The 23773-nt window shown below is 48.4% G+C and overlaps 2 protein-coding genes and 1 long non-coding RNA gene across 7 annotated transcripts in view; 2 read left to right on the top strand and 1 right to left on the bottom strand.

The window, feature by feature from the left end:
• C1RL (complement C1r subcomponent like) overlaps positions 1–7219 on the top strand; it is a 19387-nt gene extending 12168 nt beyond the window's left edge. Inside the window, exons 6-8 of one of the 3 annotated variants that reach the window (XM_053556021.1) lie at positions 1639–3224; positions 5446–5543; positions 6298–7219. In XM_053556021.1, coding sequence (XP_053411996.1) covers positions 1639–2417 — 779 coding nt within the window. In that variant the 3' untranslated portion in view covers positions 2418–3224; positions 5446–5543; positions 6298–7219. The other 2 variants (XM_053556022.1, XM_053556023.1) reach the window with 2 other exon arrangements.
• LOC128561592 (uncharacterized) overlaps positions 1–8752 on the bottom strand; it is a 22582-nt gene extending 13830 nt beyond the window's left edge. For all 3 annotated transcript variants that reach the window (XR_008373299.1, XR_008373300.1, XR_008373298.1), the window contains exon 1: positions 8431–8752. This is a non-coding gene — a long non-coding RNA (uncharacterized LOC128561592). The remainder of the gene's footprint in view (positions 1–8430) is intronic.
• On the top strand, positions 7842–18785 carry C1R (complement C1r). The gene is made up of 11 exons (XM_053556020.1): positions 7842–8065; positions 8759–8987; positions 10796–10988; positions 11271–11417; positions 11495–11691; positions 11946–12093; positions 12195–12316; positions 13825–13903; positions 14840–14995; positions 16780–16854; positions 17238–18785. Coding segments are annotated over exons 1-11 (2115 nt in total). The 5' UTR covers positions 7842–8063; the 3' UTR covers positions 18005–18785.
• The last annotated feature ends 4988 nt before the right edge of the window (positions 18786–23773 follow it).

Consider the following 23773-nt stretch of genomic DNA (forward strand, 5'->3'; position numbering starts at 1 on the left):
TAGAGATGGGGTCTCAACACTTGCTCAGGTTGGTCTCTGAACTTGTGAGCCCAGGCAATTCACCCGCCTCATCCTCCCAAGTGCTAGGATTATAGGCATGAGCCACTGTGTCCAGCTTCAAAATCCATACTTTTGAATCAAAGCATTGCCTTCCTAATCCACTGAAAACTCTAGGGCAGGAGTGTTCAACCTGCAGCCTATGGGGCCACAAGCTGATCTCGTGAGGACTTCTTTTGCTTATCTGTCATGTCTGATATCACAAAAAGTAGGCAGACTTTTTTATTTTTTTACAGATCAGCTTTCTTTAGTGTTTGTGAATTTAATGTGTGGCCCAAGACAACTCTTCTTCCAAAGTGTGGCAGAGAAAAAAATAAGGTTGGCCCTCCCCTGCTCTAAGGGCAGCCTGAGGCTCTTAGTGCTTTGGGGGTGGATAGGAGAGTGGGTGGTAGAAGAAGATGTCGCAAATGATCAAGTGCTACAGAAAACAGAGGCAAGAGACACTGAGGACAAACTCTGCCTGTAGCATAATTTGGCCCAAGGCTGGTCCTGCCAGGAATCTAAAGGAATGACTTTAAAGGCCAGTGCAGGCCAGGCATAGTGGCTGACACCTGTAATCCTAGCACTCTGGGAGGCTGAGGTCGGTGGATTGCCTGAGCTCACAAGCGAGACCAGCCTGAGCAAAAATGGTGAGATTCCCTGTCTCTACTAAAAATAGAAAAAACTGAGGCAGGAGGATCACTTGAGCCTAAGAGTTGGACCTTACTGTGAGCTATGATGATGCCATGGCACTCTACCCAGGGCAACAGATTGCGATTCTGTCTTTAAAAAAAAAAAAAAAAACGTGGTTCATACCAATAATCCTACCACTCTGGGAGGCCCGAAAAAAAAAAATCCAGTGCAGTTCATACCTATAATCCTACCACTCTGGGAGGCCAGGGCAGGTGGACGGCTTGAACTCAAGAATTGGAGACCAGCCTGAGAGTGAGATCCCATCTCTACTGAAAAATAGAAAAACTAGCTGGTCATTGTGGCAGGTACGTGTGGTCACAGCTACTCGGGAGGCTGAGGCAGGAGGATCTCTTGAGTCCAGGAGTTTGAGATTGCTGTGAGGTAGGCTGAAATACCATGGCACTCTAGCCTGAGATACAGAGTGAGACTTTGTCTCAAAAAAAAAAAAGGCCAGGCAAAGTGGCTCACACCTGTAATCCCAGCACTTGGGAGGCCTGTAGTCCCAGCTACTCAGGAGGCTGAGGCAAGAGAATTGCTTAAGCCCAAGAGTTTGAGGTTGCTGTGAGCTGTGACATGACAGCACTCTACCAAAGGTGACAAAGTAAGACTCTGTCTCAAAAAAAAAAAAGAATGACATACAGGTGGCTGAGGAGGCAGGAAGGAGAGCCCATCCGTGCTCTCTGCCCCCCAGTCCGCTGTCCCAAGCCCTATGCAGGGTGTGTGCCCAGTAGCTTTGTGATTGATTTCCTGCTTCTGTCTGTCCACATGGTCTGCACCTGTGGGTCTACACCAGTGTAAGAGTCCTGACCTCATGCAGAGCCAGACTAGGGCCTTCTTCACAGAAACAGGTCTCTAATCAATGTGCCGAGGCTGCTGCTGACTGTTCACCCTGCCTCTCCTCTCTCCCAGTCTGTGGACGGCCAGTCATCCCCATTGCCCAGAATCAGACGACCCTTGGTTCTTCCAAAGCTAAGTTGGGCAACTTCCCCTGGCAAGCCTTCACCAGCATCTACGGCCGAGGGGGTGGGGCCCTGCTGGGGGATAGATGGATCCTAACTGCTGCCCATACCATCTATCCCAAGGACAGTGTCCCTCTCAGGAGGAACCTGAGTGTGGATGTGTTCCTGGGCCACACAGACATAGATGAGATGCTGAAACTGGGAAACTACCCTGTCCGCCGTGTCGTCGTGCACACAGACTACCGTCAGAATGAGTCCCACAACTTCAATGGGGACATTGCCCTCCTGGAGCTCCAGCACAGAGTGCCCCTGGGCCCAAGCATCCTCCCAGTCTGTCTGCCTGACAACGAGACCTTCTACCTCAGCGGCTTGCTGGGCTATGTCAGCGGGTTTGGTGTAGAGATGGGCTGGTTAACTACGGAGCTGAAGTACTCAAGGCAGCCCGTAGCTCCGAGGGAGGCCTGTGAGGCCTGGCTCCAAGAGAGGCAGAGGACCGAGGTGTTTTCTGATAACATGTTCTGTGTTGGGGATAAGACACAGAAACGCAATGCCTGCCAGGGGGACAGCGGTAGTGTCTATGTGGTGTGGGACGATCGTGCCCATCACTGGGTGGCCACAGGCATTGTGTCCTGGGGCATTGGGTGTGGCACAGGGTATGGCTTCTACACCAAAGTGCTCAACTATGTGGACTGGATCAAGGGAGTGATGGACAGCAAGGACCGACCCTAGGACACTGACCAGTGACCAGTCAACACCGTGGAGACCCCAGTCAAGATAGGGTTCAGAGTCAGGACTAACCCCTGAGGGCTGGAGATCAGGGGACCCCTATTGAAGTCAACAAGCCACCGCGCAAGAAAAGTCCTCCTCCCTCAAGCCTACACCAGCCCAGAGAGAAAGCAGAGTCCCATAGCCCTTTCTCCCCACTCTCTACCTCCCTGAACATTTATCCTGTGCCCAGGCAACTTTCACCATGAAAATCCTTTGAATTACCCTCCCTGACGATATCTCTTGACACAGCATCTTCCATTCTCATCTGTGGAAGAGTCACTTTCTCACCCCCTATTCAAGTGGAGCATGAAGAGAAGAGTCTGAATTGCATTTCATTTCTGAAACATTCCAAAGACTATTTAGTTGACCTTCAAATAGTCAAGCTATTGGCTTCACCACCTACCAACAAGCCCTAGATGCAATTAGAATAATAGCTCCCTTTTTGGTTTACGTCTTCTATATGCCAGGTGCTCCACATGTTATTTCACTTCATCCTGACACCATGTTTGCAAAAGATGTGTCACTATCTACATATTACAAATGAGGAAACTGAAGCTCGGGGTGATAAAGTGACTTGCCCAACTGTGTGACTGTGAAGGCCGTGTTCTTTCCAGGACACTGTACCTCTCAGTTGTCCTCAACCCTGCTGCATCACCCACTGCCCCGTCCCAGTCCCCACATCCTTACAATTCAGAATCCTTGCTTCTGTGACAATGGCATCATCTGGCTCACACTTTCCTGCTGGCCCCATCTTCTGTAGAAACCAAGGTAAGCCTACCCCAGGACTAAAGTTCCTGCAGACACCCAGCCTGTCCCTCCACTATTGAGGGCTCTGTTTCACCTAGGAAGACCAACTCTTTAATTTTTAGTAAATATTTGAAATGATTTACAGTGAAAGATACAAAGAAAATACACCTGTTCAATGGAAACAAAATGAATACCATAAAACAGAGAGGAGAGCAAATTTGTTAGCATTGAGAGTCAAAACCTTTATTACTAGTGATTTCATGACTGGAATCCCAGCATTGAGAGTCAAGTTGCTGTGTAGCCAAAGATTAAATTTCTCCTTGAGAGATAGCAGTATTCAAAGTTGTACACACATGTGGTCACTTCTGTTTTTTAAACCTCTATACACCCAATTATAGCCCAAGAATATGGAGAAAGGGGAAAGGGGGAGAGGATGAGTAGAGGGAGGGTAATTGGTAGGACCACACATCTTACAGGGTACATGTAAAACTTACTAAATGTAGAATATAAATGTCTTAACACAATAACTAAGAAAATGCCAGGAAGGCTATGTTAACCATGATTGCATTAATGTACACAGCTATGATTTAATTTATTTATTTTTTTTTTTGTAGAAACAGAGTCTCACTTTATGGCCCTCAGTAGAGTGCTGTGGCCTCACACAGCTCACAGCAACCTCCAACTCCTGGGCTTAAGCACTTTTCTTGCCTCAGCCTCCCGAGTAGCTGGGACTACAGGCGCCCGCCACAACGCCCGGCTAAACTATGATTTAATTTAAAAAAAAAAAAAAACCTCTATACAGTACAAAAAAACATTAAAAATATTCTCAAAATACTTAACAGAAGTGGTTGTTAAGTATAACAGAAGTATAACAGAAGTGGTTGTTAATACTTAACTCAGTGTGTGATTTTGGCTGTTTGGTTTCCCCCTATTCTCAATTGGCTAAATGTTGTTTAAATGAGCATGTATCATTTTAATTTACTTTATTTTATATTCTTATTTTCATTTAGCAGGCCCAGGCCAAGTTCAAACCTGCCAGCCCTGGTGTATGTGGCCAGCACTAAAACCACTGAGCTACAGGCACTGAGCTATATTCTTATTTTTGAAAAAATGATATTAATTTTTCCCTGCCAAGGCAAAAATTGATATAGCTATACCACTATATGTATTTCTCTTGGGTTTTGGGGGGGGGGGTTTGGTCAGGGCCAGGTTTCTAACCCGCCACCTCCGGTATATGGGACCAGCGCCCTACTCCTTCGAGCCACAAGCGCCACCCTGTATTTCTCTTGTTAATGATAAGAAAGATTTATTCTTAGAGAAAATCTACCATTACTTACTATAAAAGAGAAACTTGTTTCCCCTGAATCAAATCCTAAGAGGGATAACAGACCAGGTCTTCAATAACAGTTTTAAGAAAAATGCAAGAGGGCGGCGCCTGTGGCTCAGTCGGTAGGGCGCCGGCCCCATATACCCAGGGTGGCCGGTTCAAACCCGGCCCCGGCCAAACTGCAACCAAAAAATAGCCGGGCGCCTGAGGTCCCAGCTACTCGGGAGGCTGAGGCAAGAGGATCGCTTAAGCCCAGGAGTTGGAGGTTGCTGTGAGCTGTGTGAGCTGTGTGAGGCCACGGCACTCTACCGAGGGCCATAAAGTGAGACTCTGTCTCTACAAAAAAAAAAAGAAAAAGAAAAATGCAAGAGCAATCTTCATAGGGCTGTTTCTTCTTTCTACTTTTTGTATAAGTTAAGGATGCAACAAGAATGTGTGAGTAGGGGCAGTGCCTTTGGCTCAAGGAGTAGGGCGCCAGTCCCATCTGCCAAAGGTGGCGGGTTCAAATCTAGCCCTGGCCAAAAACCACAAAAAAAAAAAAAAAAAAAGAATGTGTGAGTAAAAGTCATTTTGCATGGGTGGACAGAGCAGAGCAGATCTGGGAGTGGGGTAATGAGGTCCAGATTGGCCGCTTTCCAGTCATGGTGCGTGATTCCAGGACAGAACTCAGAATCCCCAGGACAGAGGGCACAGCTTCAACTAAGACTTACTGGCACCTTCTTAGACCACTTCCTCCTTACCTGTTCCTTCTGCCCCCATCAGGAATATGCAACATGCGCTTGCACGTGCACACACACAAACAATGCTGTTGGGATACTAATATGCAATTTGCTAGATGAGATTCCCCTTCCTTCTCATCCTCTGATCTGGTCATTTTCCTTCTCCCCTATCCTTTGTCTTTCCTGACCTAATGAGGCCATGGATCAGGTCACAATCAACTCAGGGACCCACCCTGCTATCGGATTCATTCGCCAGCTCCAACACATGAGCCTGCTGGAGAAACACTACCAGGGGTATCCAACCTTTTTTTTTCTGCTGCACACTAGAAGAATAAGAGTTGTCTTGGGCCACATATTAAATATACAAACACTGGCTCATGCCTGTAAATCCCAGCACTCTGGGAGGCTGAGGTGGGCAGATCGCCTGAGCTCACCAATTCAAGACTAGCCTGAGCAAGAGCAAGACCCTGTCTCTAAAAATAGCCGGGCATTGTGGTGGGTGACTGTAGTCCCAGCTACTCGGGAGTCTGAGGCAAGAGAATTACTTGAGCCCAAGAGTTTGAGGTTGCTGTTAGCTATGATGCCACGGCACTCTACCAGGGGTGACAAAGTGAGATTCTGCCTCAAAAAATAAAAATAAAGGGCAGTGCCTGTAGCTCAATGGGTAAGGTGCCAGCCACATACACCAAGGCTGGTGGGTTTGAACCCAGCCTGGGCCAGCTAAACAACGACAACTGCAACAAGAAAATAGCCAGACTTTGTGGCGGGCACCTGTAGTCCCAGCTACTTGGGAGGCTGAGGCAAAAGAATCACCCTAATGCCTAAAAGTATGAGGTTGCTGTGAGCTGTGACACCACAGCACTCTACCAAAGGAGACATAGTGAAACTCGGTCTCAAAAGAAAAATAAATAAAATAAAAACAAAAAATAAAAAAATACACAAACAATAATGAAAGCTGATGAGCAAAAGGAAAGGTCCATGCATACCTTTCAAAACATCTGGCACCACAGATAAGACCTCAAATAATCACATGACATTTGGACTACAGGTTGGACTCCCCTGCAACCTGGGTCAGTCTTGCATCTTCTGTGTGCCTGCTCTCTAACCACATTCATTGATGACTTAATCACTGCCTGATGAGGAACTGCCCCATCTTTGTGAGTTCTGGCATTCATACATGGATGAATGGTGGGTGGAGGGAAGGAGGGATGAATCTAATAAGGGAAATGAGTAAGGCAGTCTACACAGGCACAAGAGCATAGAGGCCTGCTCCACAGCCAGAGCCACCTAAGTGCCAACAGGTGTTTGGAGCCATGAGGGTTGATGAAGGAAGGCTTCTCAAAGAGCAAATTTTAAAACAGGACACTATGGCCTGGCAGAAAGGAGAGACAGGAGTCCCTCCCCACCCAGGAGCCCAGCTTCCTTTTGCTCTGCAGTCATACCCTTAGCTGAAGCCTTGGCCGCTGTGCCCACTGATGCTGAGGCATAGATTGTCCAGATGCTGAAGAAAATAGCATCTGCCCCTGCACAGCTACCCTGGCCTCTCTAAGAGCCAGCTTCATTGGCAGGCCTGAGTTCATAGAGATAGGGAGGGAGGATCTCAAAGCCTAGAGCTGCTTCAGGGTCACCCTGATATAGCAATTATCATTCAGGAGTGAGACAGGCCAGGGCCCCAACTCACCCAAACTCCATTCTCCTCTGTCTACTCCCACCTGCCTACCTTTCCTCTGCTGTTCCTTATTGCTTCATCCAGGGCATTAAAATCCTGGAGGTTTCTGGGTGGAACCTCCTGTGGCTCAATGAGTAGGGCGCCGGCCCCATATACCGAGGGTGGCGGGTTCAAATTCGACCCCAGCCAAACTGCAACAAAAAATAGCCGGCATTGTGGCAGACACCTGTGGTCCCAGCTACTAGGGAGGCTGAGGCAAGAGAATCGCCTAAGCCCAAGAGCTGGAGGTTGCTGTAAGCACCACAGCACTCTATCCAGGGCAACAAAGTGAGACTCTGTCTCAAAAAAAAAAAAAAAAAAAAAAGGGCGGCGCCTGTGGCTCAGTGAGCAAGGCGACGGCCCCACATACTGAGGGTGGCGGGTTCAAGCCCCGCCCCAGCCAAACTACAACAAAAAAATAGCCAGGCGTTGTGGCGGGCGCCTGTAGTCCCAGCTACTCGGGAGGCTAAGGCAGGAGAATCACCTAAGCCCAGGAGTTGGAGGTTGCTGTGAGCTGTGTGACGCCACGGCACTCTACCGAGGGCAATAAAGTGAAACTCTGTCTCTACAAAAAAAAAGAAAAAAAAAAAAAAAAACCTGGAGTTTCCACAAGAATGGGGTCGATGGGAAAGGAGAGTCAGAAAAGAGAGGCCCAGCAAAGAGGCCCCACAACCTGTGATTCCCCATTGCCCTTTAGGTAGGAACCTTGTAAATACAGCAGCAGCCCCAAGAAAAACTCTGAAGGAAAGGAGAATTCTGACCAGAGTTAGAGACTGAGGAGTCTGGGCCTCCCAACCCAAGGCTCTCCGGACCCTAAAACTTCAGACTGCCCCCACCTTCCTTCCTTAGCCCTTTTCATGTGGACCAGCAGGTGGCACCACCAACAGGGATTTCAAAACCAAAACTAAATTAAAGTGGAAACTCAGTTTTTTGTTTATGCAAATAGTTTGTTCCCTACAGCATTCCTCCGGGAATGCACCCCCCCCCACCTCTACAGCATTCCGTCTCCGTCCCTCCTCCTCCACATGCCCGCCTGCTCCCTCCACGCACAGTGCACAAAGAGACGCTGTCAGGAGAGCCCAGAATCCGAAAAGGGGCCTTGAGAAATGTAAGTAAATCTGATGGGCACTGGGGAGAGAGGAGGAAGCCAGGGAGAAAAGCCTGGGCACAGGAAGCAATCCAGGATTATCCCGGGAGGTGGGAACATGCTTCCCCTGCCCACATACCCATCTATCCCATTATGTAGGAGCATGGGTGCACACAACACAGACCCCATCCCTGCTCCTGAGGACCAGAGGAGACCTGACTTGGGAGCTAATGCCAAGTTCTCTTTATCTCTGCACTCACAGCAGGGAGTAGTGAGGGGAGAGGACCCTCCACGAGTGTGTCTCACACTCCATGCACAGTCGCTCCCAGAGGCCTTTGCTGTATGTTTGGGAGTCCTTTCTGAGAGCCATGTCTAGAAACACTCACCTTCAATTAACTGGTCCCAAGCCAATCCTCTTCCTGGAAAGGGAGGGGAGGGAGGGAGCTGGGCAGACAAGGAGGCCTGGGGAGGAACTGTGATGGCAGTGTGGTGACCTCTGGACTGGGCACTGCCCTGGTGACATCTGATGCAGCAGTGGCTGAGGCTGGCCTCCCCACTCCCTGCCCCCACTGAGAACATCTCTGTGAGATCCAGAATGGTCAGAGAAGAGAGTGGACAGCTGTATGGCCATCCCATCCCCCACCTCAGCCGTTGCACAGACAGCAAAGAGCCATACCCCTTAAGCACCACAGATACCCTCTTTTGCCTTGGCAGGTGGCTCTTGTACCTCCTGGTGCCCATACTGTTCTGCAGGGTGGGGAGCTCCATCCCCATCCCTCAGAAGCTCTTTGGAGAGGTGACTTCCCCTCTGTTTCCCAAGCCATACCCCAGCAACTTGGAGACAACCACTGTGATTACAGTCCCCACAGGATACAGGGTGAAGCTCGTCTTCTGGCACTTTGACCTGGAGCCTTCCGAAGGCTGTTTCTATGACTATGTCAAGGTAGGGGTCAGGCTGGGCGGGCAGGGGGGTGGAGGAAAAGCAGGGCCCCAGTGCAGCATTTCAAGCCCTGGACACTGCCCTGTAAGAGCTGATGACCAACTGGAGCTCTGACAGTCAGGTGATGCCCTGGGGAAGGGGTGTCTGCTGGCTTAGTGGCCCTCAGGGAGCACTGAGGGGAGAAACAGAGAGGAGGGAGAGACTCGTCCCACTCTTAGGAGAGTCATGTTTACAGGAGTCAGAAAAATCTTCCCCATCTGCTGACTAACTGGGAGTCTTTGGGAACCCACTGTGCCTCATTTTCCCCATTTCTATGGAGAATATCACCATGCTGCTGGCTTCAACAGGAACATGAGGAAAAGAAATGTGTGCTCTGGAAGGACAAGCACAGCCTTTAGCAAGGACAGTGGGCTCAGTTCGCTTACTTCTGTGACAACAAAGGGTACCTTCCTGATCTGGTCCCATCTTCCTATACCTAATAAAAGTGAGCTTCAAGACTCAAGCAGAGCTTATGAATGTCTAAACTATCATTCCCGGGAGCCCCCCTCCCCACCCCCGTAGGTGATGAAAGACTGTAAAAGGGGCACATCTTCCTAGCCCAGAAGATTGGGCAAGTCTGCGGTGCTGCAGGAAGGGCATTTAGTGGCAGGGAGAGTGGGAAACGGAGGGAGGGAGTCTTATGCTTTTGCAGGTTTGAGACATCTGTGAGGAGAGAGGTAAGGAAAGCTCTGTGGTAACTGACAATGCTAAGACCAGCCCCAGGGCTCACGCTCAGCTGAGCTTATCTGGGCTCAAGGCTGGGTGTGAATGGCTGGAATTAGGTGAAGTAGGATAAGAAGACAGAAACAACCCAGGTGTAGTGGCTCACACCTGAAAATTCTAGCACAGGGGTCCTCAAACTTTTTAAACAGGGGGCCAGTTCACTGCCCCTCAGACTGTTGGAGGGCTGGACTATAGCTTAAAAAAAAAAAAAACTGTGCACAAATTCCTATGCACACTGTACATATCTTACTTTGAAGTAAAAAAAAAAAAAAAAACGGGAACAAATACAATCACACCGCCCCATGTGGCCCGCTGGCCGTAGTTTGAGGACCCCTGTGCACTTCAGGAGCCCAAGGCAGTAGGATCACTTAAGCCAAGAGTTTGAGATCAGCCTGACCAATATATAGCAAGACTCCATCTCTGCAAAAAATAAAATAAAATAAAATAACCATACATGGTGGTATGTATCTGTAGTCCTAGCTACTGAGAAGGGTAAGGCAGGAGGATAGGAGGATCACCTGGGTCCAGGATTTCAAGGCTGCAGTGAGTTATGATTGCTCCACTGCACTCTAACTTAGGCAACAGACTAAAACCCTGTCTCAACAAAAAAAGAAGACAAGGCGGCGCCTGTGGCTCAAGGAGTAGGGCGCCGGTCCCATATGCCAGAGGTGGCGGGTTCAAACCCAGCCCCGGCCAAAAAAAAAACCAAAAATAAATAAATAAATAAAAAAGAAGACAGAAATAAAGTAAAGCAGTGCAGGTGCTAGGAATGCAAGGCTGATGAAGACTGAATGGAGATGGCCAGTATTCCAGTAGTGGGGTGAAGAAAGATCTAAAACATGCTAAGAAGGGGTACCAGACACAGGAGAGCATGCAAAGAGTGAGTGCATGGGAGACGTGGGTGACAAGTGAGAGTACCCTGGGGGAGACTGCAGCAGGCAGAGCCATGGTGGTGCCTGATGCACTCTGGGCAGGAGAAGGACAGCCACTGCTGCCACGTGCACACAACTCCCTAACAGGGTTTCTACCTGTCCCTGTCCCTCCACCAGATCTCTGCTGATAAGAAAAACCTGGGCAGGTTCTGTGGGCAGCCAGGATCTCCACTGGGCAACCCCCCAGGAGAGAAGGAATTTCTGTCCCAAGGGAACAAGATGCTGCTCACCTTCCACACGGACTTCTCCAATGAGGAGAATGGGACCATCATGTTCTACAAGGGCTTTCAGGCCTACTACCAGGCTGTGGGTGAGTGGCCTCCGCCATGTTGAATGGGGGCCAGGAAAGAGGAATCTTGAATCCAAAGAAGCCAAAAGTCTGGATTTCATTGTTCCTCCCCTCAGGCAAGCTTTTCCAAAAGGGGTCCACCGACCTCAGGGCAGTTCCCAGAGAGCACTAGAGAGGACTCAGAGTCCAGGTGGCTGGAGTCGCCTTTGTCTCTAGGCCTCTGGCAAGTGGCCTCACTGAGACCAAAGCCACTACGGATGTCTCTTAGTAAGAGTTTAACCCTCCTCCTTGAATCCCTCCCAGACCTTGATGAATGTGCTTCCCAGCACAACTTGGCTGAGGAAGACGCCCAGCCTCAGTGCCAGCACCTGTGTCACAACTACGTTGGTGGCTACTTCTGTTCCTGTCGTCCAGGCTATGAGCTTCAGAAGGACAGGCATTCCTGCCAGGGTGAGCCAGGGCAGTATGGGAGGGAGCAAAGGGTGCAGCCAGAACACCCCCATGACCCTCTGCCTCTCTACTGTCAGCCGAGTGCAGCAGCGAGCTATACACAGAACCATCAGGCTACATCTCCAGCCTGGAGTACCCCAAGCCCTACCCTCCGGACTTGCGCTGCAACTACAGCATCCGCGTGGAGAGGGGCCTCACCCTCCACCTCAAGTTCCTAGAGCCTTTCGAGATTGATGACCACCAGCAAGTGCACTGCCCCTATGACCAGCTCCAGGTACAGCCGTCTTTCCCCTGCAGGCCCTCCCTCTCTTTCCCATCCCTTCTTAGCTCTTCTCTGCCAATCTAGGCTGGGCAAGTTCCCACACAACTGGATTTGGGGCCTGGGGGGGATCCCTTTTCACCTTCATATGGAAACATACACAAGGCAGGATTCCACCCCCATCACCACCCTGGCCACCAGGCTGATACCAGCTGGCTCCTCATATAAATGTCCAAGCTGGGAGACAAACCTCCTCCCTTCCCCACTAGATCTACGCCAACGGGAAGAACATTGGCGAGTTCTGTGGGAAGCAAAGGCCCCCCGACCTTGACACCAGCAGCAATGCTGTAGATCTACTGTTCTTCACAGATGAATCAGGGGACAGCCAGGGCTGGAAGCTGCACTACACCACTGATAGTAAGGCTGCCTGGGGCTCCCTCACTGACCAGCAAGTAGGAGGTGGGGAGAAGGAAGGGCAAGTGGCTCTGAAATAAACAGTCCTCTGGTCTCCCCAACAGTCATCAAGTGCCCCCAGCCCAAGACCCTAGATGAGTTCACCATCATCCAGGACCTACAGCCTCAGTACCAGTTTCGTGACTACTTCATTGTCACCTGTAAGCAAGGCTACCAGCTCGTGGAGGTAAGAGCCCAGGGCTGAGGGAGAGAGTGGTCCAGCAGCCCAGGAGGAATTCAGATAGGTAGGTCCACGGTGGATTTAATCTCACCCCCAGCTTCCATCAGCCGTGCTCCAGGGCTGTCTTATGCACAATGGTGGTCTCAACCTAAGCCCATCATCTATCCTCAGTCTCACAAAAGCTACTAAACTAAAATGCTATTTTTAAAAACATACAATTGGAGTTTCCCTGGACAGGGACAAAGGACTGGACATGCCATGCTTGTTCAATAGATTCACTGGAAAAAAACCTAATCAGAAACACAGCAAAGACCTATGGTGTGTCCTTAAGTAGTAGTTAATTCATTCAACAAACATTTTAAGTGTCTGCTTTCAGGCAGTGTTCTATATGTGGGAGGTACCCTAAGAAGACACCCACGGATATTCACACAGCCTCCATGGAGCTTACTTTCGAATGCTGCATCCAGTGGAGTTAGCCTGATTCATTGCTCTTTATTCCAAGATGCTTCCAGCTATATTAAGAGGATTGGGTGGGTGTCCCGGGTGAAGAAGACTGGAAACCAACAAACTCTTTGCTCATGCTAAGACCTTCCCTTATTGGCACCACCACATTTGCATTTATCATTCAAGTCAGGGAATTTAAAGCAAGTCGCACAGTTTCTCACATTATTTACATTTCACTCGGACACATTCTCTTGAAATCCTTTCCAAGGTTAACTCTCTGGAATGATTTTTGATCTCAATAAAACTCATTCATATTGTCCAATAACCTTTCACTTCAGAGGGTACCATTCTCTGGTTTTGTCCCTGCTACCTACTCAACCACAACAGTACTTAGCATACGTCAGCATGCCAGGCGCCTTTGAAACGGGTGAGATGGCACTAGTATTCTAGGAAAGACTCTTGCCCTTAGGAAACTACATTCCAAGGCCAGGAGCAGTGGTTCACACCTGTAATTATAGCTCTCTGGGAGGCTGAGACAAAAGGATCACTTGAGCTCAGGGGTTCAAGACCAGCCTGAGCAAAAATGAAACCCACTAAAAATAGAAAAATTAGCTGGGCATTGTGGCAGGCACCTGTACTCTCAGCTACTCAGGAGGCTGAAAGAGGATCACTTGAACCCAGGAGTTTGAGACTGCTATGAGCTAGGCTGCAGCCACAGCACTTTAGCCTGGGGCAACAGAGTGAGACTCTGTCTCAAAAAAATAATAATAATAATTACATAGTGTGGGTTTGACTGGACCTCAGAGGGTACAAGCCAGAACCTAAACTGATTATTGGGTCTAACAATTGGCCCTTGCTTTGACTTTCTGCTCTGTAACTCAGAACACCTGTCTATAACTTGAGCTGGGGAAAAAGAAGGAGCCACACTCCTGGGGAGGTTGGGCAGGGGGAGGCCCGTGAAAGCCTGAGAGATGTCTTTGTATTCTCCCTCACTCCTGTGCTGAAAGGGTAAGAAGGGGTGCTGCAGCACCTCCCGGTATTGATGGCACCTTTAACCTCTGTTCACACAGGGACAACAGGCCCTGATGTCTTTCACTGCTGTCTGTGAGGATGATGGCAGCTGGCATCGCGCCATGCCCAGGTGCAAGAGTAAGTCACAATTCAGGGATATGTCTGCCCCTGGGGTCCTTCCAACCCTCAGCCTTGGGGACCTGCGCTGAGAAGAGAGGGGATCTAGACTAAGCTTCTCCCGAAGAGATCCTCCCCCTGGCTTGTCCTGGAATTCCTGTGGCCCTTTGACCTCTCATCTCAGCAGGACTGATGGGCTATACCAGAACTAAATTTCACTCCATCCAACTCCCAACAATTGCAAGTACCCTCCCTACTAATCATATTTTTCTAAGATTCTCAGCCTGTTCTGTGAATAGAAAACTCATATTCCGGGCTGGGCACAGTGGCTCATGCCTGTAATCCTACCACTCTGGGAGGCCAAGGAGGGTGGATTGCCTGAGCTCACAAGTTCAAGATCAGCCTGACCCAGAGAGAGACCTTGTCCTGAAAAATAACCAGGTGTTATGGTGGGCACCTGTAGTCCCAGCTACTTGGGAGGCTGAAGCAAGAGAATCACTTAAGCCCAAGAGTTTAAGGTTGCTGTGAGCTGTGATACCATAGCATTCTACCAAGGGGGACAAAGTTAGACTCTGTCTTAAAAAAAAAAAAAAGAAAAAAACCTGGGCGGCGCCTGTGGCTCAGTGAGTAGGGCGCCAGCCCCATATGCTGAGGGTGGCGGGCTCAAACCCAGCCCCGGCCAAACTACAACAAAAAAAAAAAAAGAAAAAAAAATAGCCGGGCGTTGTGGCAGGTGCCTGTGGTCCCAGCTGCTCGGGAGGCTGAGGCAAGAGAATCGCGTAAGCCCAAGAGTTGGGGGTTGCTGTGAGCCGTGTGATGCCATGGCACTCTACCCGAGGGCGGTACAGTGAGACTCTGTCTCTACAAAAAAAAAAAAAAAAAAACCTTCATATTTCTTCCACTGAAGTTCCCACATAGTCATTCTCAGCTCTCATATGGCCCTGTGTTCTCTCCAAGTCAAGAACTGTGGACAGCCCCGAAGTCTGCCTAATGGGGCCTTCCGTTACACCACCAAAGAGGGGGTGAACACATACCAGGCGCGTATCCAGTATTACTGCCATGAACCCTATTACAAGATGCAGACCAGAGATGGCAGCAGTGAGTCGGAACGAGGTAGGGACCAATGCAAATGGCAGTCTTCTCTCTTCCCTCTTCTTGAGACATTCTCTGAGATTTCTCCCAATAGAATCCCTAGGGGATGTATATTAAGGTATCTGTTCAGAGCATTGGCTTCAGGGGCCTAAATTATAGTACCAAGAGTAATCTAGAAGGTTTGAAGGAGGAGGCACCTGACCTGATGCAAAGAAAAGACTTGAATCTCATTAATAGTTGGCTCATTCTCACCACCATCACCACCACCACCAGCACACCCCTGCTGCTACCAGCATCACCATCACCACCACCACCACCAGTAGCAATGCTATCAACAGCACCAACACCAGCACAATCACTGCCAACACCGTCACTACCATCACCAACACCAATATCACCATCACCATCAATAGCACTATGACTGCTGACACCATCATCATCTTCACCATCACCACTACTATCACTCCAACACTACCATCACCACTCCTGCCACTGTTACCACCATCACCACCACTGTCACCACTACTGCAACTATGTCAAGTGAGACTGCCTCCACTAAACTTCCCCATCAAGCTAGTATATTGTGATATTTTGCATTTAGTTTTACAAAGTGGCTCTCAAACTCATGTATGGGTATCTTTAAAACTTTTTTTAAATAGGGAAGTGCCTGTAGGTCAGTGAGTGGGGCACCAGCCCCATATACCAAGAGTGGTGGGTTCAAACCCAGCCCTAGCCAAACTGCAATAACAACAAAAAATAGCCAGACATTGTGGAGGGGGCCTGTAGTCCCAGCTACTCGGGAGGCTGAGGCAAGAGAATCGCCTAAGCCCAGGAGTTGGAGGTTCCTGTGAGCTGTGTGATGCCACATCACTCTACCGAGGGCGATAAAGTGAGACTCTGTCTCTACAAAAGAAAGAAAGAAAGAAAGAAAAAACTGTAGCTACTGCCATTATCCACAATCCTGCCAGGCACAGTGGCTCACACCTGTAATCTTAGCACTTTGGAAGTCGGAGGCAGGTGGATTGCCTGAGCTCAGCCTGAGCAAGATCGAGATCCTAAAAAATAGCTTGGCATTATGGAGGGCACCTATAGTCCCAACTACTTAGGAGGCTGAGGCAAGAAGATCGCTAGAGCCCAAGAGTTTGAGGTTGCCGTGAGCCATGACACCATGGCACTCAACAACAGGGCACAGAGAGAGACTCTGTCTCAAAAAAAAGAAAATACAATCCCATTATCAAGATTACAATCACTGATAAGATTTTGAGACATTCCTCTGGTTTTTATATTTACTTTCACAAACAGAAATCACCTCAAACATATAGTTAAGTCCAGCCTGAGCAATGCCGTGATACCCCATCTCTACAAAAAAAAATTTATAAATTAGCCAGTGTGGTGGCTTACATCTGTAAGTCTCAGCTGCTTGGGAGGTTAGGGCAGGAGAATCACTTGAGCCCAGAAGTTTGAGGCTGCTGTGAGCTATGACTGTACTCCAGCTGGTCAACAGTCAATACTCTGTCCCCCTTCCCACTATATATATGTGTGTGTGTGTATATATATATATATATATATAGTTACATATTCTGATTTTATTTTATCTAGTATTAAAACAATAATATATGTATGGAACTTCTTAACACTTTTGATATTCTACCCTTCCAGATTTGAACCTTTGGCCTTTGACCATAGCCCATGTTGGGTCCACATGGCCCCTCTCCCTGTAAAGCACACTCAGTGCCCACTGGCCTGTGCACCCTGAATTCTTGCCTACCACCTCCCAGCTTGATTCTAGCTTCTTTTTCCCTCAGGGATGTACACCTGCACAGCCCAGGGCATTTGGAAGAATGAACAGGAGGGAGAGAAGATGCCTCGGTGCTTGCCAGGTGAGTGCAAAGCCTCCAGGATCATCCTCGGTGTCTTCTGCAGCCCTTCAAGGCCCTCAGAAGAAGTATGGCACAGAGAAAGGAGACAGCCAGGAGACGGGAGGGGAGCATCCCAGGAGAGTAGAACAGAGGGACAGAGAACTGGACGCAGTCCTGACATTGCAGAATTTTCACTGAACAGATGGGAAATCAGGGAAGACAAACAATAAGAGAAACCACAGGAAGAGATAAATGAGAACAAGAAGAAGCTGACAGTAGGCCAGAGGAGGTGTGGGAAGGCGAGAAGAAAGGAAAAGAGCCAAGAGCCAGGAAGGGGGACCGAGGGGGAAGAAGGGTAGGACCTGGAGATGACTAGTCCCTGACTCCCTGTCTCTCCTCCTCAGTGTGTGGGAAGCCTGTCCACCCAGTGGAACAGAAGCAGCGCATCATAGGAGGGCAAAAAGCCAAGCCGGGCAACTTCCCCTGGCAGGCGTTCACCAACATCTATGGACGCGGGGGCGGGGCCCTGCTGGGCGACCGCTGGATCCTCACTGCTGCCCACACCCTCTACCCCAAGGATCACGACATGCAAAACAACGCCACCGTGGACGTGTTCTTAGGCCACACGAAAGTGCAAGACATCATGAAACTGGGGAATCACCCAGTCCGCAGGGTCAGCATCCACCCAGACTACCGTCAGGATGAGTCCCACAATTTTGAGGGGGACATCGCCCTGCTGGAGCTGGAGAATAGCGTCACCCTGGGCCCTAACCTCCTCCCAATCTGCCTCCCTGATAACGAGACCTTCTATGACAGGGACCTCATGGGTTATGTCAGTGGCTTTGGGATAACAGAGGAGAGGCTTTCTAATGACCTCAGGTTTGTCCGTCTGCCCATAGCCGTGCGAGAGGTCTGTGAGAACTGGCTACAGGAAAAAAAGAGGAATGATGTGTTTTCTCAAAATATGTTCTGTGCCGGGGACCCAACTCTGAAGCAGGATGCTTGTCAGGGGGATAGTGGGAGTGTTTTTGCAGTGAAGGGCCAAGATGATCGCTGGGTGGCCACTGGCATCGTGTCCTGGGGCATAGGGTGCAGCAGGGGGTATGGCTTCTACACCAAACTACTCAACTATGTGGACTGGATCAAGAAAGAAATGGAGCAGGAGAGCTGATCCCAGAATTCACTAGGTCACAGTCCAGAGAATGGTGTATTAAAAAGCCATATCTGACCAGTTGTCAATAACCACTAAGTGTCTTTATTAAAATCACTGATGCAGAAAGACACTGTGTGAACTAAACTCTCTTTCCTATAGTCCCATCCACATTCTTTACCTGAAACAACCCAAAGGGCACCTGTCTTTTCTCCAAGGATTGCAGAGGATATAGTTGCCAATCTCTAGTTATCCTTTTCCATTTCTTTTTTTTTTTTTTTTTTTTGAGACAGAGTTCTCAAGCTGTCACCCTGGGTAGAGTGCCCTGGCATCACAGCTCACAGCAACCTCAAACTCTTGGGTTTAAGCAATTCTCTTGCTGCAACCTCCCGAGTTTTAGGACTACAGGTGCCCACCACAACGCCCAGCTGTTTTTTTTTTTTTTTTTTGGATGCAGCTGTCATTGTTGTTTAGCAGGCCCGGGCCAGGCTGGAACCCACTAGCTTCGATGTATGTGGCTGGTGCCCTACTCACAGAGCTACAAACGCCAAGCCCCTTTTCCATTTTTTTACCCTGGGTAATTGACTAAAACTCCAAATAAAAATTTTTGATAAATTCTAGTGAGTAAAATGAGTCAAAAGTGGCTTTTAAGCAATAGAAAAATATTTAATAAGGTTATACTTAAAGTATTTACTTAGGAAGGCAACGGGAGCAATAAAGTTTATGCACACATTTACAATTAGGGTTATGAATAATATCACATGTGTTTTAATTGTATACTATAAAGAAAATCCTAATTTTTTCACATGCATTGTTGTAAATATAGTAGCTGTTTCAACAGCTCACCTTCCAATCTCTAAATATTTCTTAAGACAGGAGTGGCGGCTCCGCACCCATAGCACAGTGGTTACAGTGCCAGCCACATACACCAAGGGTGGTAGGTTTGAACCCTACCCGGGCCAGCTGCAACAAAAAATAGCCAGGCATTGTGGTGGGCATCTGTAGTCCCAGCTACTTGGGAGGCTGAGGCAAGAGAATCGCTTAAGCCCAAGAGTTTGAGTTTGCTGTGAGCTGTGATGCTACGGCACTCTACCAAGGGCGACATAGTGAAACTCTGTCTAAAAAAATAAAAAGGGGGAGTGGCATGAAATTTTTGTTTCCAACTTGAATCACTTACCATATATTTTTTTTTCTTTTTTTTTTTTTGAGACAGTCTCACTATGTTGCCCTCAGTAGAGTGCCGTAGCATCGCAGCTCACAGCAAACTCAAACTCTTGGGCTAAAGCGATTCTCTTGCCTCAGCCTCCCAAGTAGCTGGGTCTACAGGTGCCCACCACAACGCCCAGCTATGTTTTTGATTGTAGTTGTCATTGTTGTTTGGCAGGCCCAGGCTGGATTCAAACCCACCAGTTCCAGTATATGTGGCTGGCACCCTAGCTGTGAGCTACAGGCACTGAACCACTTACAATCTTTTTAAATCACTTGTATTCTTTAAGATATATTTATAGCTAGGCAAAGCAGTTCATGCCTATAATCCTACCACTCTGGAAGTCTAAGGTGGGAGGACCGTTGAGGTCAGGAGTTTGAGACCAGCCTCTTGAGCGAAGCAAGAACCAGTCTCTACTAAAAATAGAAAAATCAGCCAATCATGCTGATATGTGTCTGTTGTCCCAGCTACTTGGAGGTTGGAGCAGGAGAATTGCTTAAGCCCAGGAGTTTGAGGTTGCTACCAGCTAGGCTTATGCCAGAGCTCTCTATCCTGGGTGACAGAGCAAGACTGTGTCAAAAAAAAAAAAGAAAAAAAACATATATTTAAAGGTCAGAAAATAAATAAATAAATAAAGGTCAGAGAAGGACTCAAAACTTAGGATAAACATTGCAAATATTTACACTATATGATTGCACAACTGACTATTCTGAACTTGTTTGAACAACTCTACATGCCCCAACATGCACAGGCCTGACTTGGAGAAGACCAATGCAGAGTCAAAACATTCTTGATGGCTCGGTGCCCATAGCACAGTGATTACAGCACCACCCACATACACTGAAGTTGGCAGGTTCAAACTCGGCCCAGGCCAGCTAAACAACAATGACAACTGCAATAAAAAATAGCCGGACATTGTGGTGGGTGCCTATAGTCCCAGCTACTTGGGAGGCTGAGACAAGAGAATCACTTAAGCCCAAGAGTTTGAGGTTGCTGTGAGCTATGATGCCACAGCAGCCTACCTGGAGTGACACAGTGAGACTCTGTCTCAAAATAAATAAATAAATAAATTAGTCAGGCATAGTGGTGCACGCCTGTAGTCCCAGCTACTCAGGAGGCTGAGGCAGAAGGATCACTTCAGCCCAGGAATTTAAGGTTGCCACTGCACTCTAGCCCAGTAACAAAACAAGACCCTGTTTCAAAAAGAAAAAGGTGAAGTAAAGAAACTATAGGCCGCTGGGCGGCACCTGTGACTCAGTAAGTAGAGCGCCGGCCCCATATACCGAGGGTGTTGGGTTCAAACCCAGCGCAGGCCAAACTGCAACAAAATAATAGCCAGGTGTTGTGGTGGGCGCCTGTAGTCCCAGCTGCTCGGGAGGTTCAGGCAAGAGAATCATCTAGGCCCAGGAGTTGGAGGTTGCTGTGAGCTGTAACACCATGGCACTCTACCGAGGATGATAAAGTGAGACTGTCTCTAAAAAAATAAAAAAAAAAAAAAAGAAGAAGAAGAAAGAAAGAAACTATAGGCTGGGCATGGTGGATCATGTCTGTAATCGTAGCATTCTGGGAGGCTGAGCTGGGTGGATTGCTCAAGCTCATGAGTTTGAGACCAACCTGAGCAAGAGCAAGACCCTGTCTCTAAAAACTAGCAGGGCAGACGGTGCCTGTGGCTCAGTAAGTAGGGCGCCGGCCCCATATACTGAGGATGACAGGTTGAACCTGGCCCCGGCCAAACTGCAACAAAAAAATAGCCGCGCGTTGTGGCGGGCACCTGTGGTCCCAGCTACTTGGGAGGCTGAGGCAAGAGAATTGCCTAAGCCCAAGAGCTGGAGGTTGCTGTGAGCTGTGATGCTACAGCACTCTACCGGGGGTGATAAAGTGAGATTCTGTCTCTAAATAAATAAATAAAAACTAGCCGGGTATTGTGGCAGGCACCTACAGTCCCAGCTATTGGGAGGCTTAGGCAAGAGTATCTCTTGAGCCCAAGAGTTTGAGGTTGCTGTGAGCTATGATGATGCCATGGCACTCTGCAGAGGGCAACAAAGTGAGAAAAAACTGTTTCCAAAAAAGAAAAAAGAAACCCATAGAAGGGCAAGGGAGTCGAAGGTGCGTGATGTCATATGGAACTTAAGCTTGGTAAAGAGAAGGTCCAGGGCTAAGCAGGTTGGTAGACAGTAAATGTGCAAAAGGCAAATGTGTGGGTGTTCCCAGGCTTTGGGATATGGGAAGAGTAGTCCCATAGTCCTATAACAGGCTTAACTCAGTGCAAGTCACACTGTAACCTATCCTGGGGAGATATCCTTCTGGAAGTATCCTTCTTTGTGACTATGATCTTGAAATCATCCATTTTTTCCTCCCAACATACCTTTCAGTCAGTCTGCTACAATGCAACAAAAAAATACTACTATCATTACAGGTATGGGGACAGAAAAGCTGTATGATTTTCAAGGTCCCAGGACAAATTTAAGCTCCCCCACTCACTCAAATCATTTCTCCTATTCCTGGCTGATTCCAATGCTGTTAGTAAGGAACAAACGCCCTTCAAACCTTTTTAGGATCAACGTTTTCCAAGACCTCTCTCAGAACATTGCTATCAAGCTTCTGTGTTCAGCCCTGACCCACAGCCTCTACTTGGCTCCATGAGGAAAGCAAATCCTTTTGGATTTTCTTCCAGTCCCACTCAGGCCCAAGAGCACTAGTCTCCGGTAGTCTCAAGATCCTGAGTTCTCTCTCCATTATGTACTCAGGCACATTTTTGCTTTCAACCCAGTTTCTGTGAATTTTTATTCTAACTATCCTATTTTTTGGTATTAGGGTCTTCTTGATTTCTTCTTCTTCTTTTTTTTTTGGACAGACAGAGTCTCACTTTATCGCCCTCGGTAGAGTGCCATGGCGTCACAGCTCACAGCAACCTCCAGCTCTTGGGCTTAGGCGATTCTCTTGCCTCAGCCTCCCAAGTAGAGCTGGGGCTACAGGCGCCGGCCACAATGCCCAGCTATTTTTTTGTTCCAGTTTGGCCGGGGCTGGGTTTGAACATGCCACCCTCGGCATATGGGGACAGCGCCCTACCCACTGATCCACAGGCACCACCTGGTCTTCTTGATTTCTAAGAGAAATGAAGAAATATTTTCATTTTATTCATAAATAGATGCCCAGAAAAACCTGAGCATTTTATCCCCAAAATATTTCACACTCAGTCCCAATCAATTAAGACAGAAGAGGGCAGCGCCTGTGGCTCAAAGGAGTAGTGCACCGGCCCCATGTGCCAGAGGTGGCAGGTTCAAACCCAGCCCTGGCCAGAAACTGCAAAAAAAAAAAAAAAAAAGACAGAAGAAATAATTTGCTTCCACATTAAACATCAAGGGAGATAGATAGAAATTGCAAACAGCAATTGTATTTGGAGGTCAGACGGAATGCAATGGTTAGAATTAGAACAAGCTCCCTGCTGGAAATTGCTGGTCTTCCTTTATTTTCCCTTACAGAGGAAGAGAGATTCTTTTAAAACAGAAGCTGCACTCCCAGGAAACAAAGGCCATCAAGGGACTCTCCCCTTAGGTTTTGATATACTCTTTGGGGTTCACCCACTGTGGTTTCAATTGCCACGAGTTCATCTGCCACCCCATGTGGGCTACCCCTTTTCCAGATACAAGGGTAGATATTCCCCAAATCCATATTCCCTGAGAGATTGAACTCACGAGCTCAAGCAATCCACCTGCCTCGGCCTCCCAGAGTGCTAGGATTACAGACATGAGCCACAGTGCCTGGCCCCTCCCTGAAAGATTGAGAGAAGCTGGATCTTTTTTTTTTTTTTTTTGAGACAGAGCCTCAAGCTGTCACCCTGGGTAGAGTGCTGTGGCATCACAGCTCACAGCAGCCTCCAACTCCTAGGCTCAAGCGATTCTCTGCCTCAGGCGCCCACCACAACGCCCGGCTATTTTTTAGTTGCAGCCATCATTGTTGTTTGGTGGGCCCAGGCTGGATTCAAACCCGCCAGCTCAGGTGTATGTGGTTGGCACCTTAGCCGCTTGAGCCACAAGTGCCAAGCCGAAGCTGGATCTTTCAAAAGTATCTTTCAGCCAGGCATGGTGGGGCACACCTGTAGTCCCAGTCACTCGCGAGGCTGAGGCAGGAAGATCTCTCAAGCCCAGGAATTGGAGGCTGCAGTGAGCTATGATCATATGATCATACCACTGCACTCCAGACTGGGTAACAGCAAGATCCAATCTCTAAAAAATAATAAAAAAATTATTTCTCTTTCTTTTTTCTTTTTTTTTAATGGGATCCTCAGCTTGAATTGATTTTCTTTTCTTTTCTTTTTTTGGAGACAGAATCTGACTTTGTCACATTGGGAGGCTCTGTCTCTGGGAGGCTGTGGGGGGAGGGTGTGCAGTGTGGGGCTCCTGCCTGAGCTCAGGATTTGGAGACCAGCCTGAGCAAGAGTGAGACCTCATCTCTACTAAAAATAGAAAAATTAGCCAGGCATTGCAGCAGGTGCCTATAGTTCCAGCTACTTGGTAGAGCACTGTGGCATCACAGCTCACAGCAACCTCCAACTCTTGGGCTCAAGAGATCCTCTTGCCTCA

The sequence above is a fragment of the Nycticebus coucang genome, chromosome 12, assembly GCF_027406575.1.
Source record: "Nycticebus coucang isolate mNycCou1 chromosome 12, mNycCou1.pri, whole genome shotgun sequence".
In the NCBI taxonomy this organism is placed as follows: domain Eukaryota; kingdom Metazoa; phylum Chordata; class Mammalia; order Primates; family Lorisidae; genus Nycticebus; species Nycticebus coucang.

What these genes read in the sequence shown, in the direction of transcription:
- C1R (XM_053556020.1), top strand. An exon ending in GGCCTACTACCAGGCTGTGG is followed by an intron (nt 10,989 to 11,270) that starts GTGAGTGGCCTC and finishes AATCCCTCCCAG; the next exon opens with ACCTTGATGAATGTGCTTCC. An exon ending in GATGCCTCGGTGCTTGCCAG is followed by an intron (nt 16,855 to 17,237) that starts GTGAGTGCAAAG and finishes TCTCCTCCTCAG; the next exon opens with TGTGTGGGAAGCCTGTCCAC.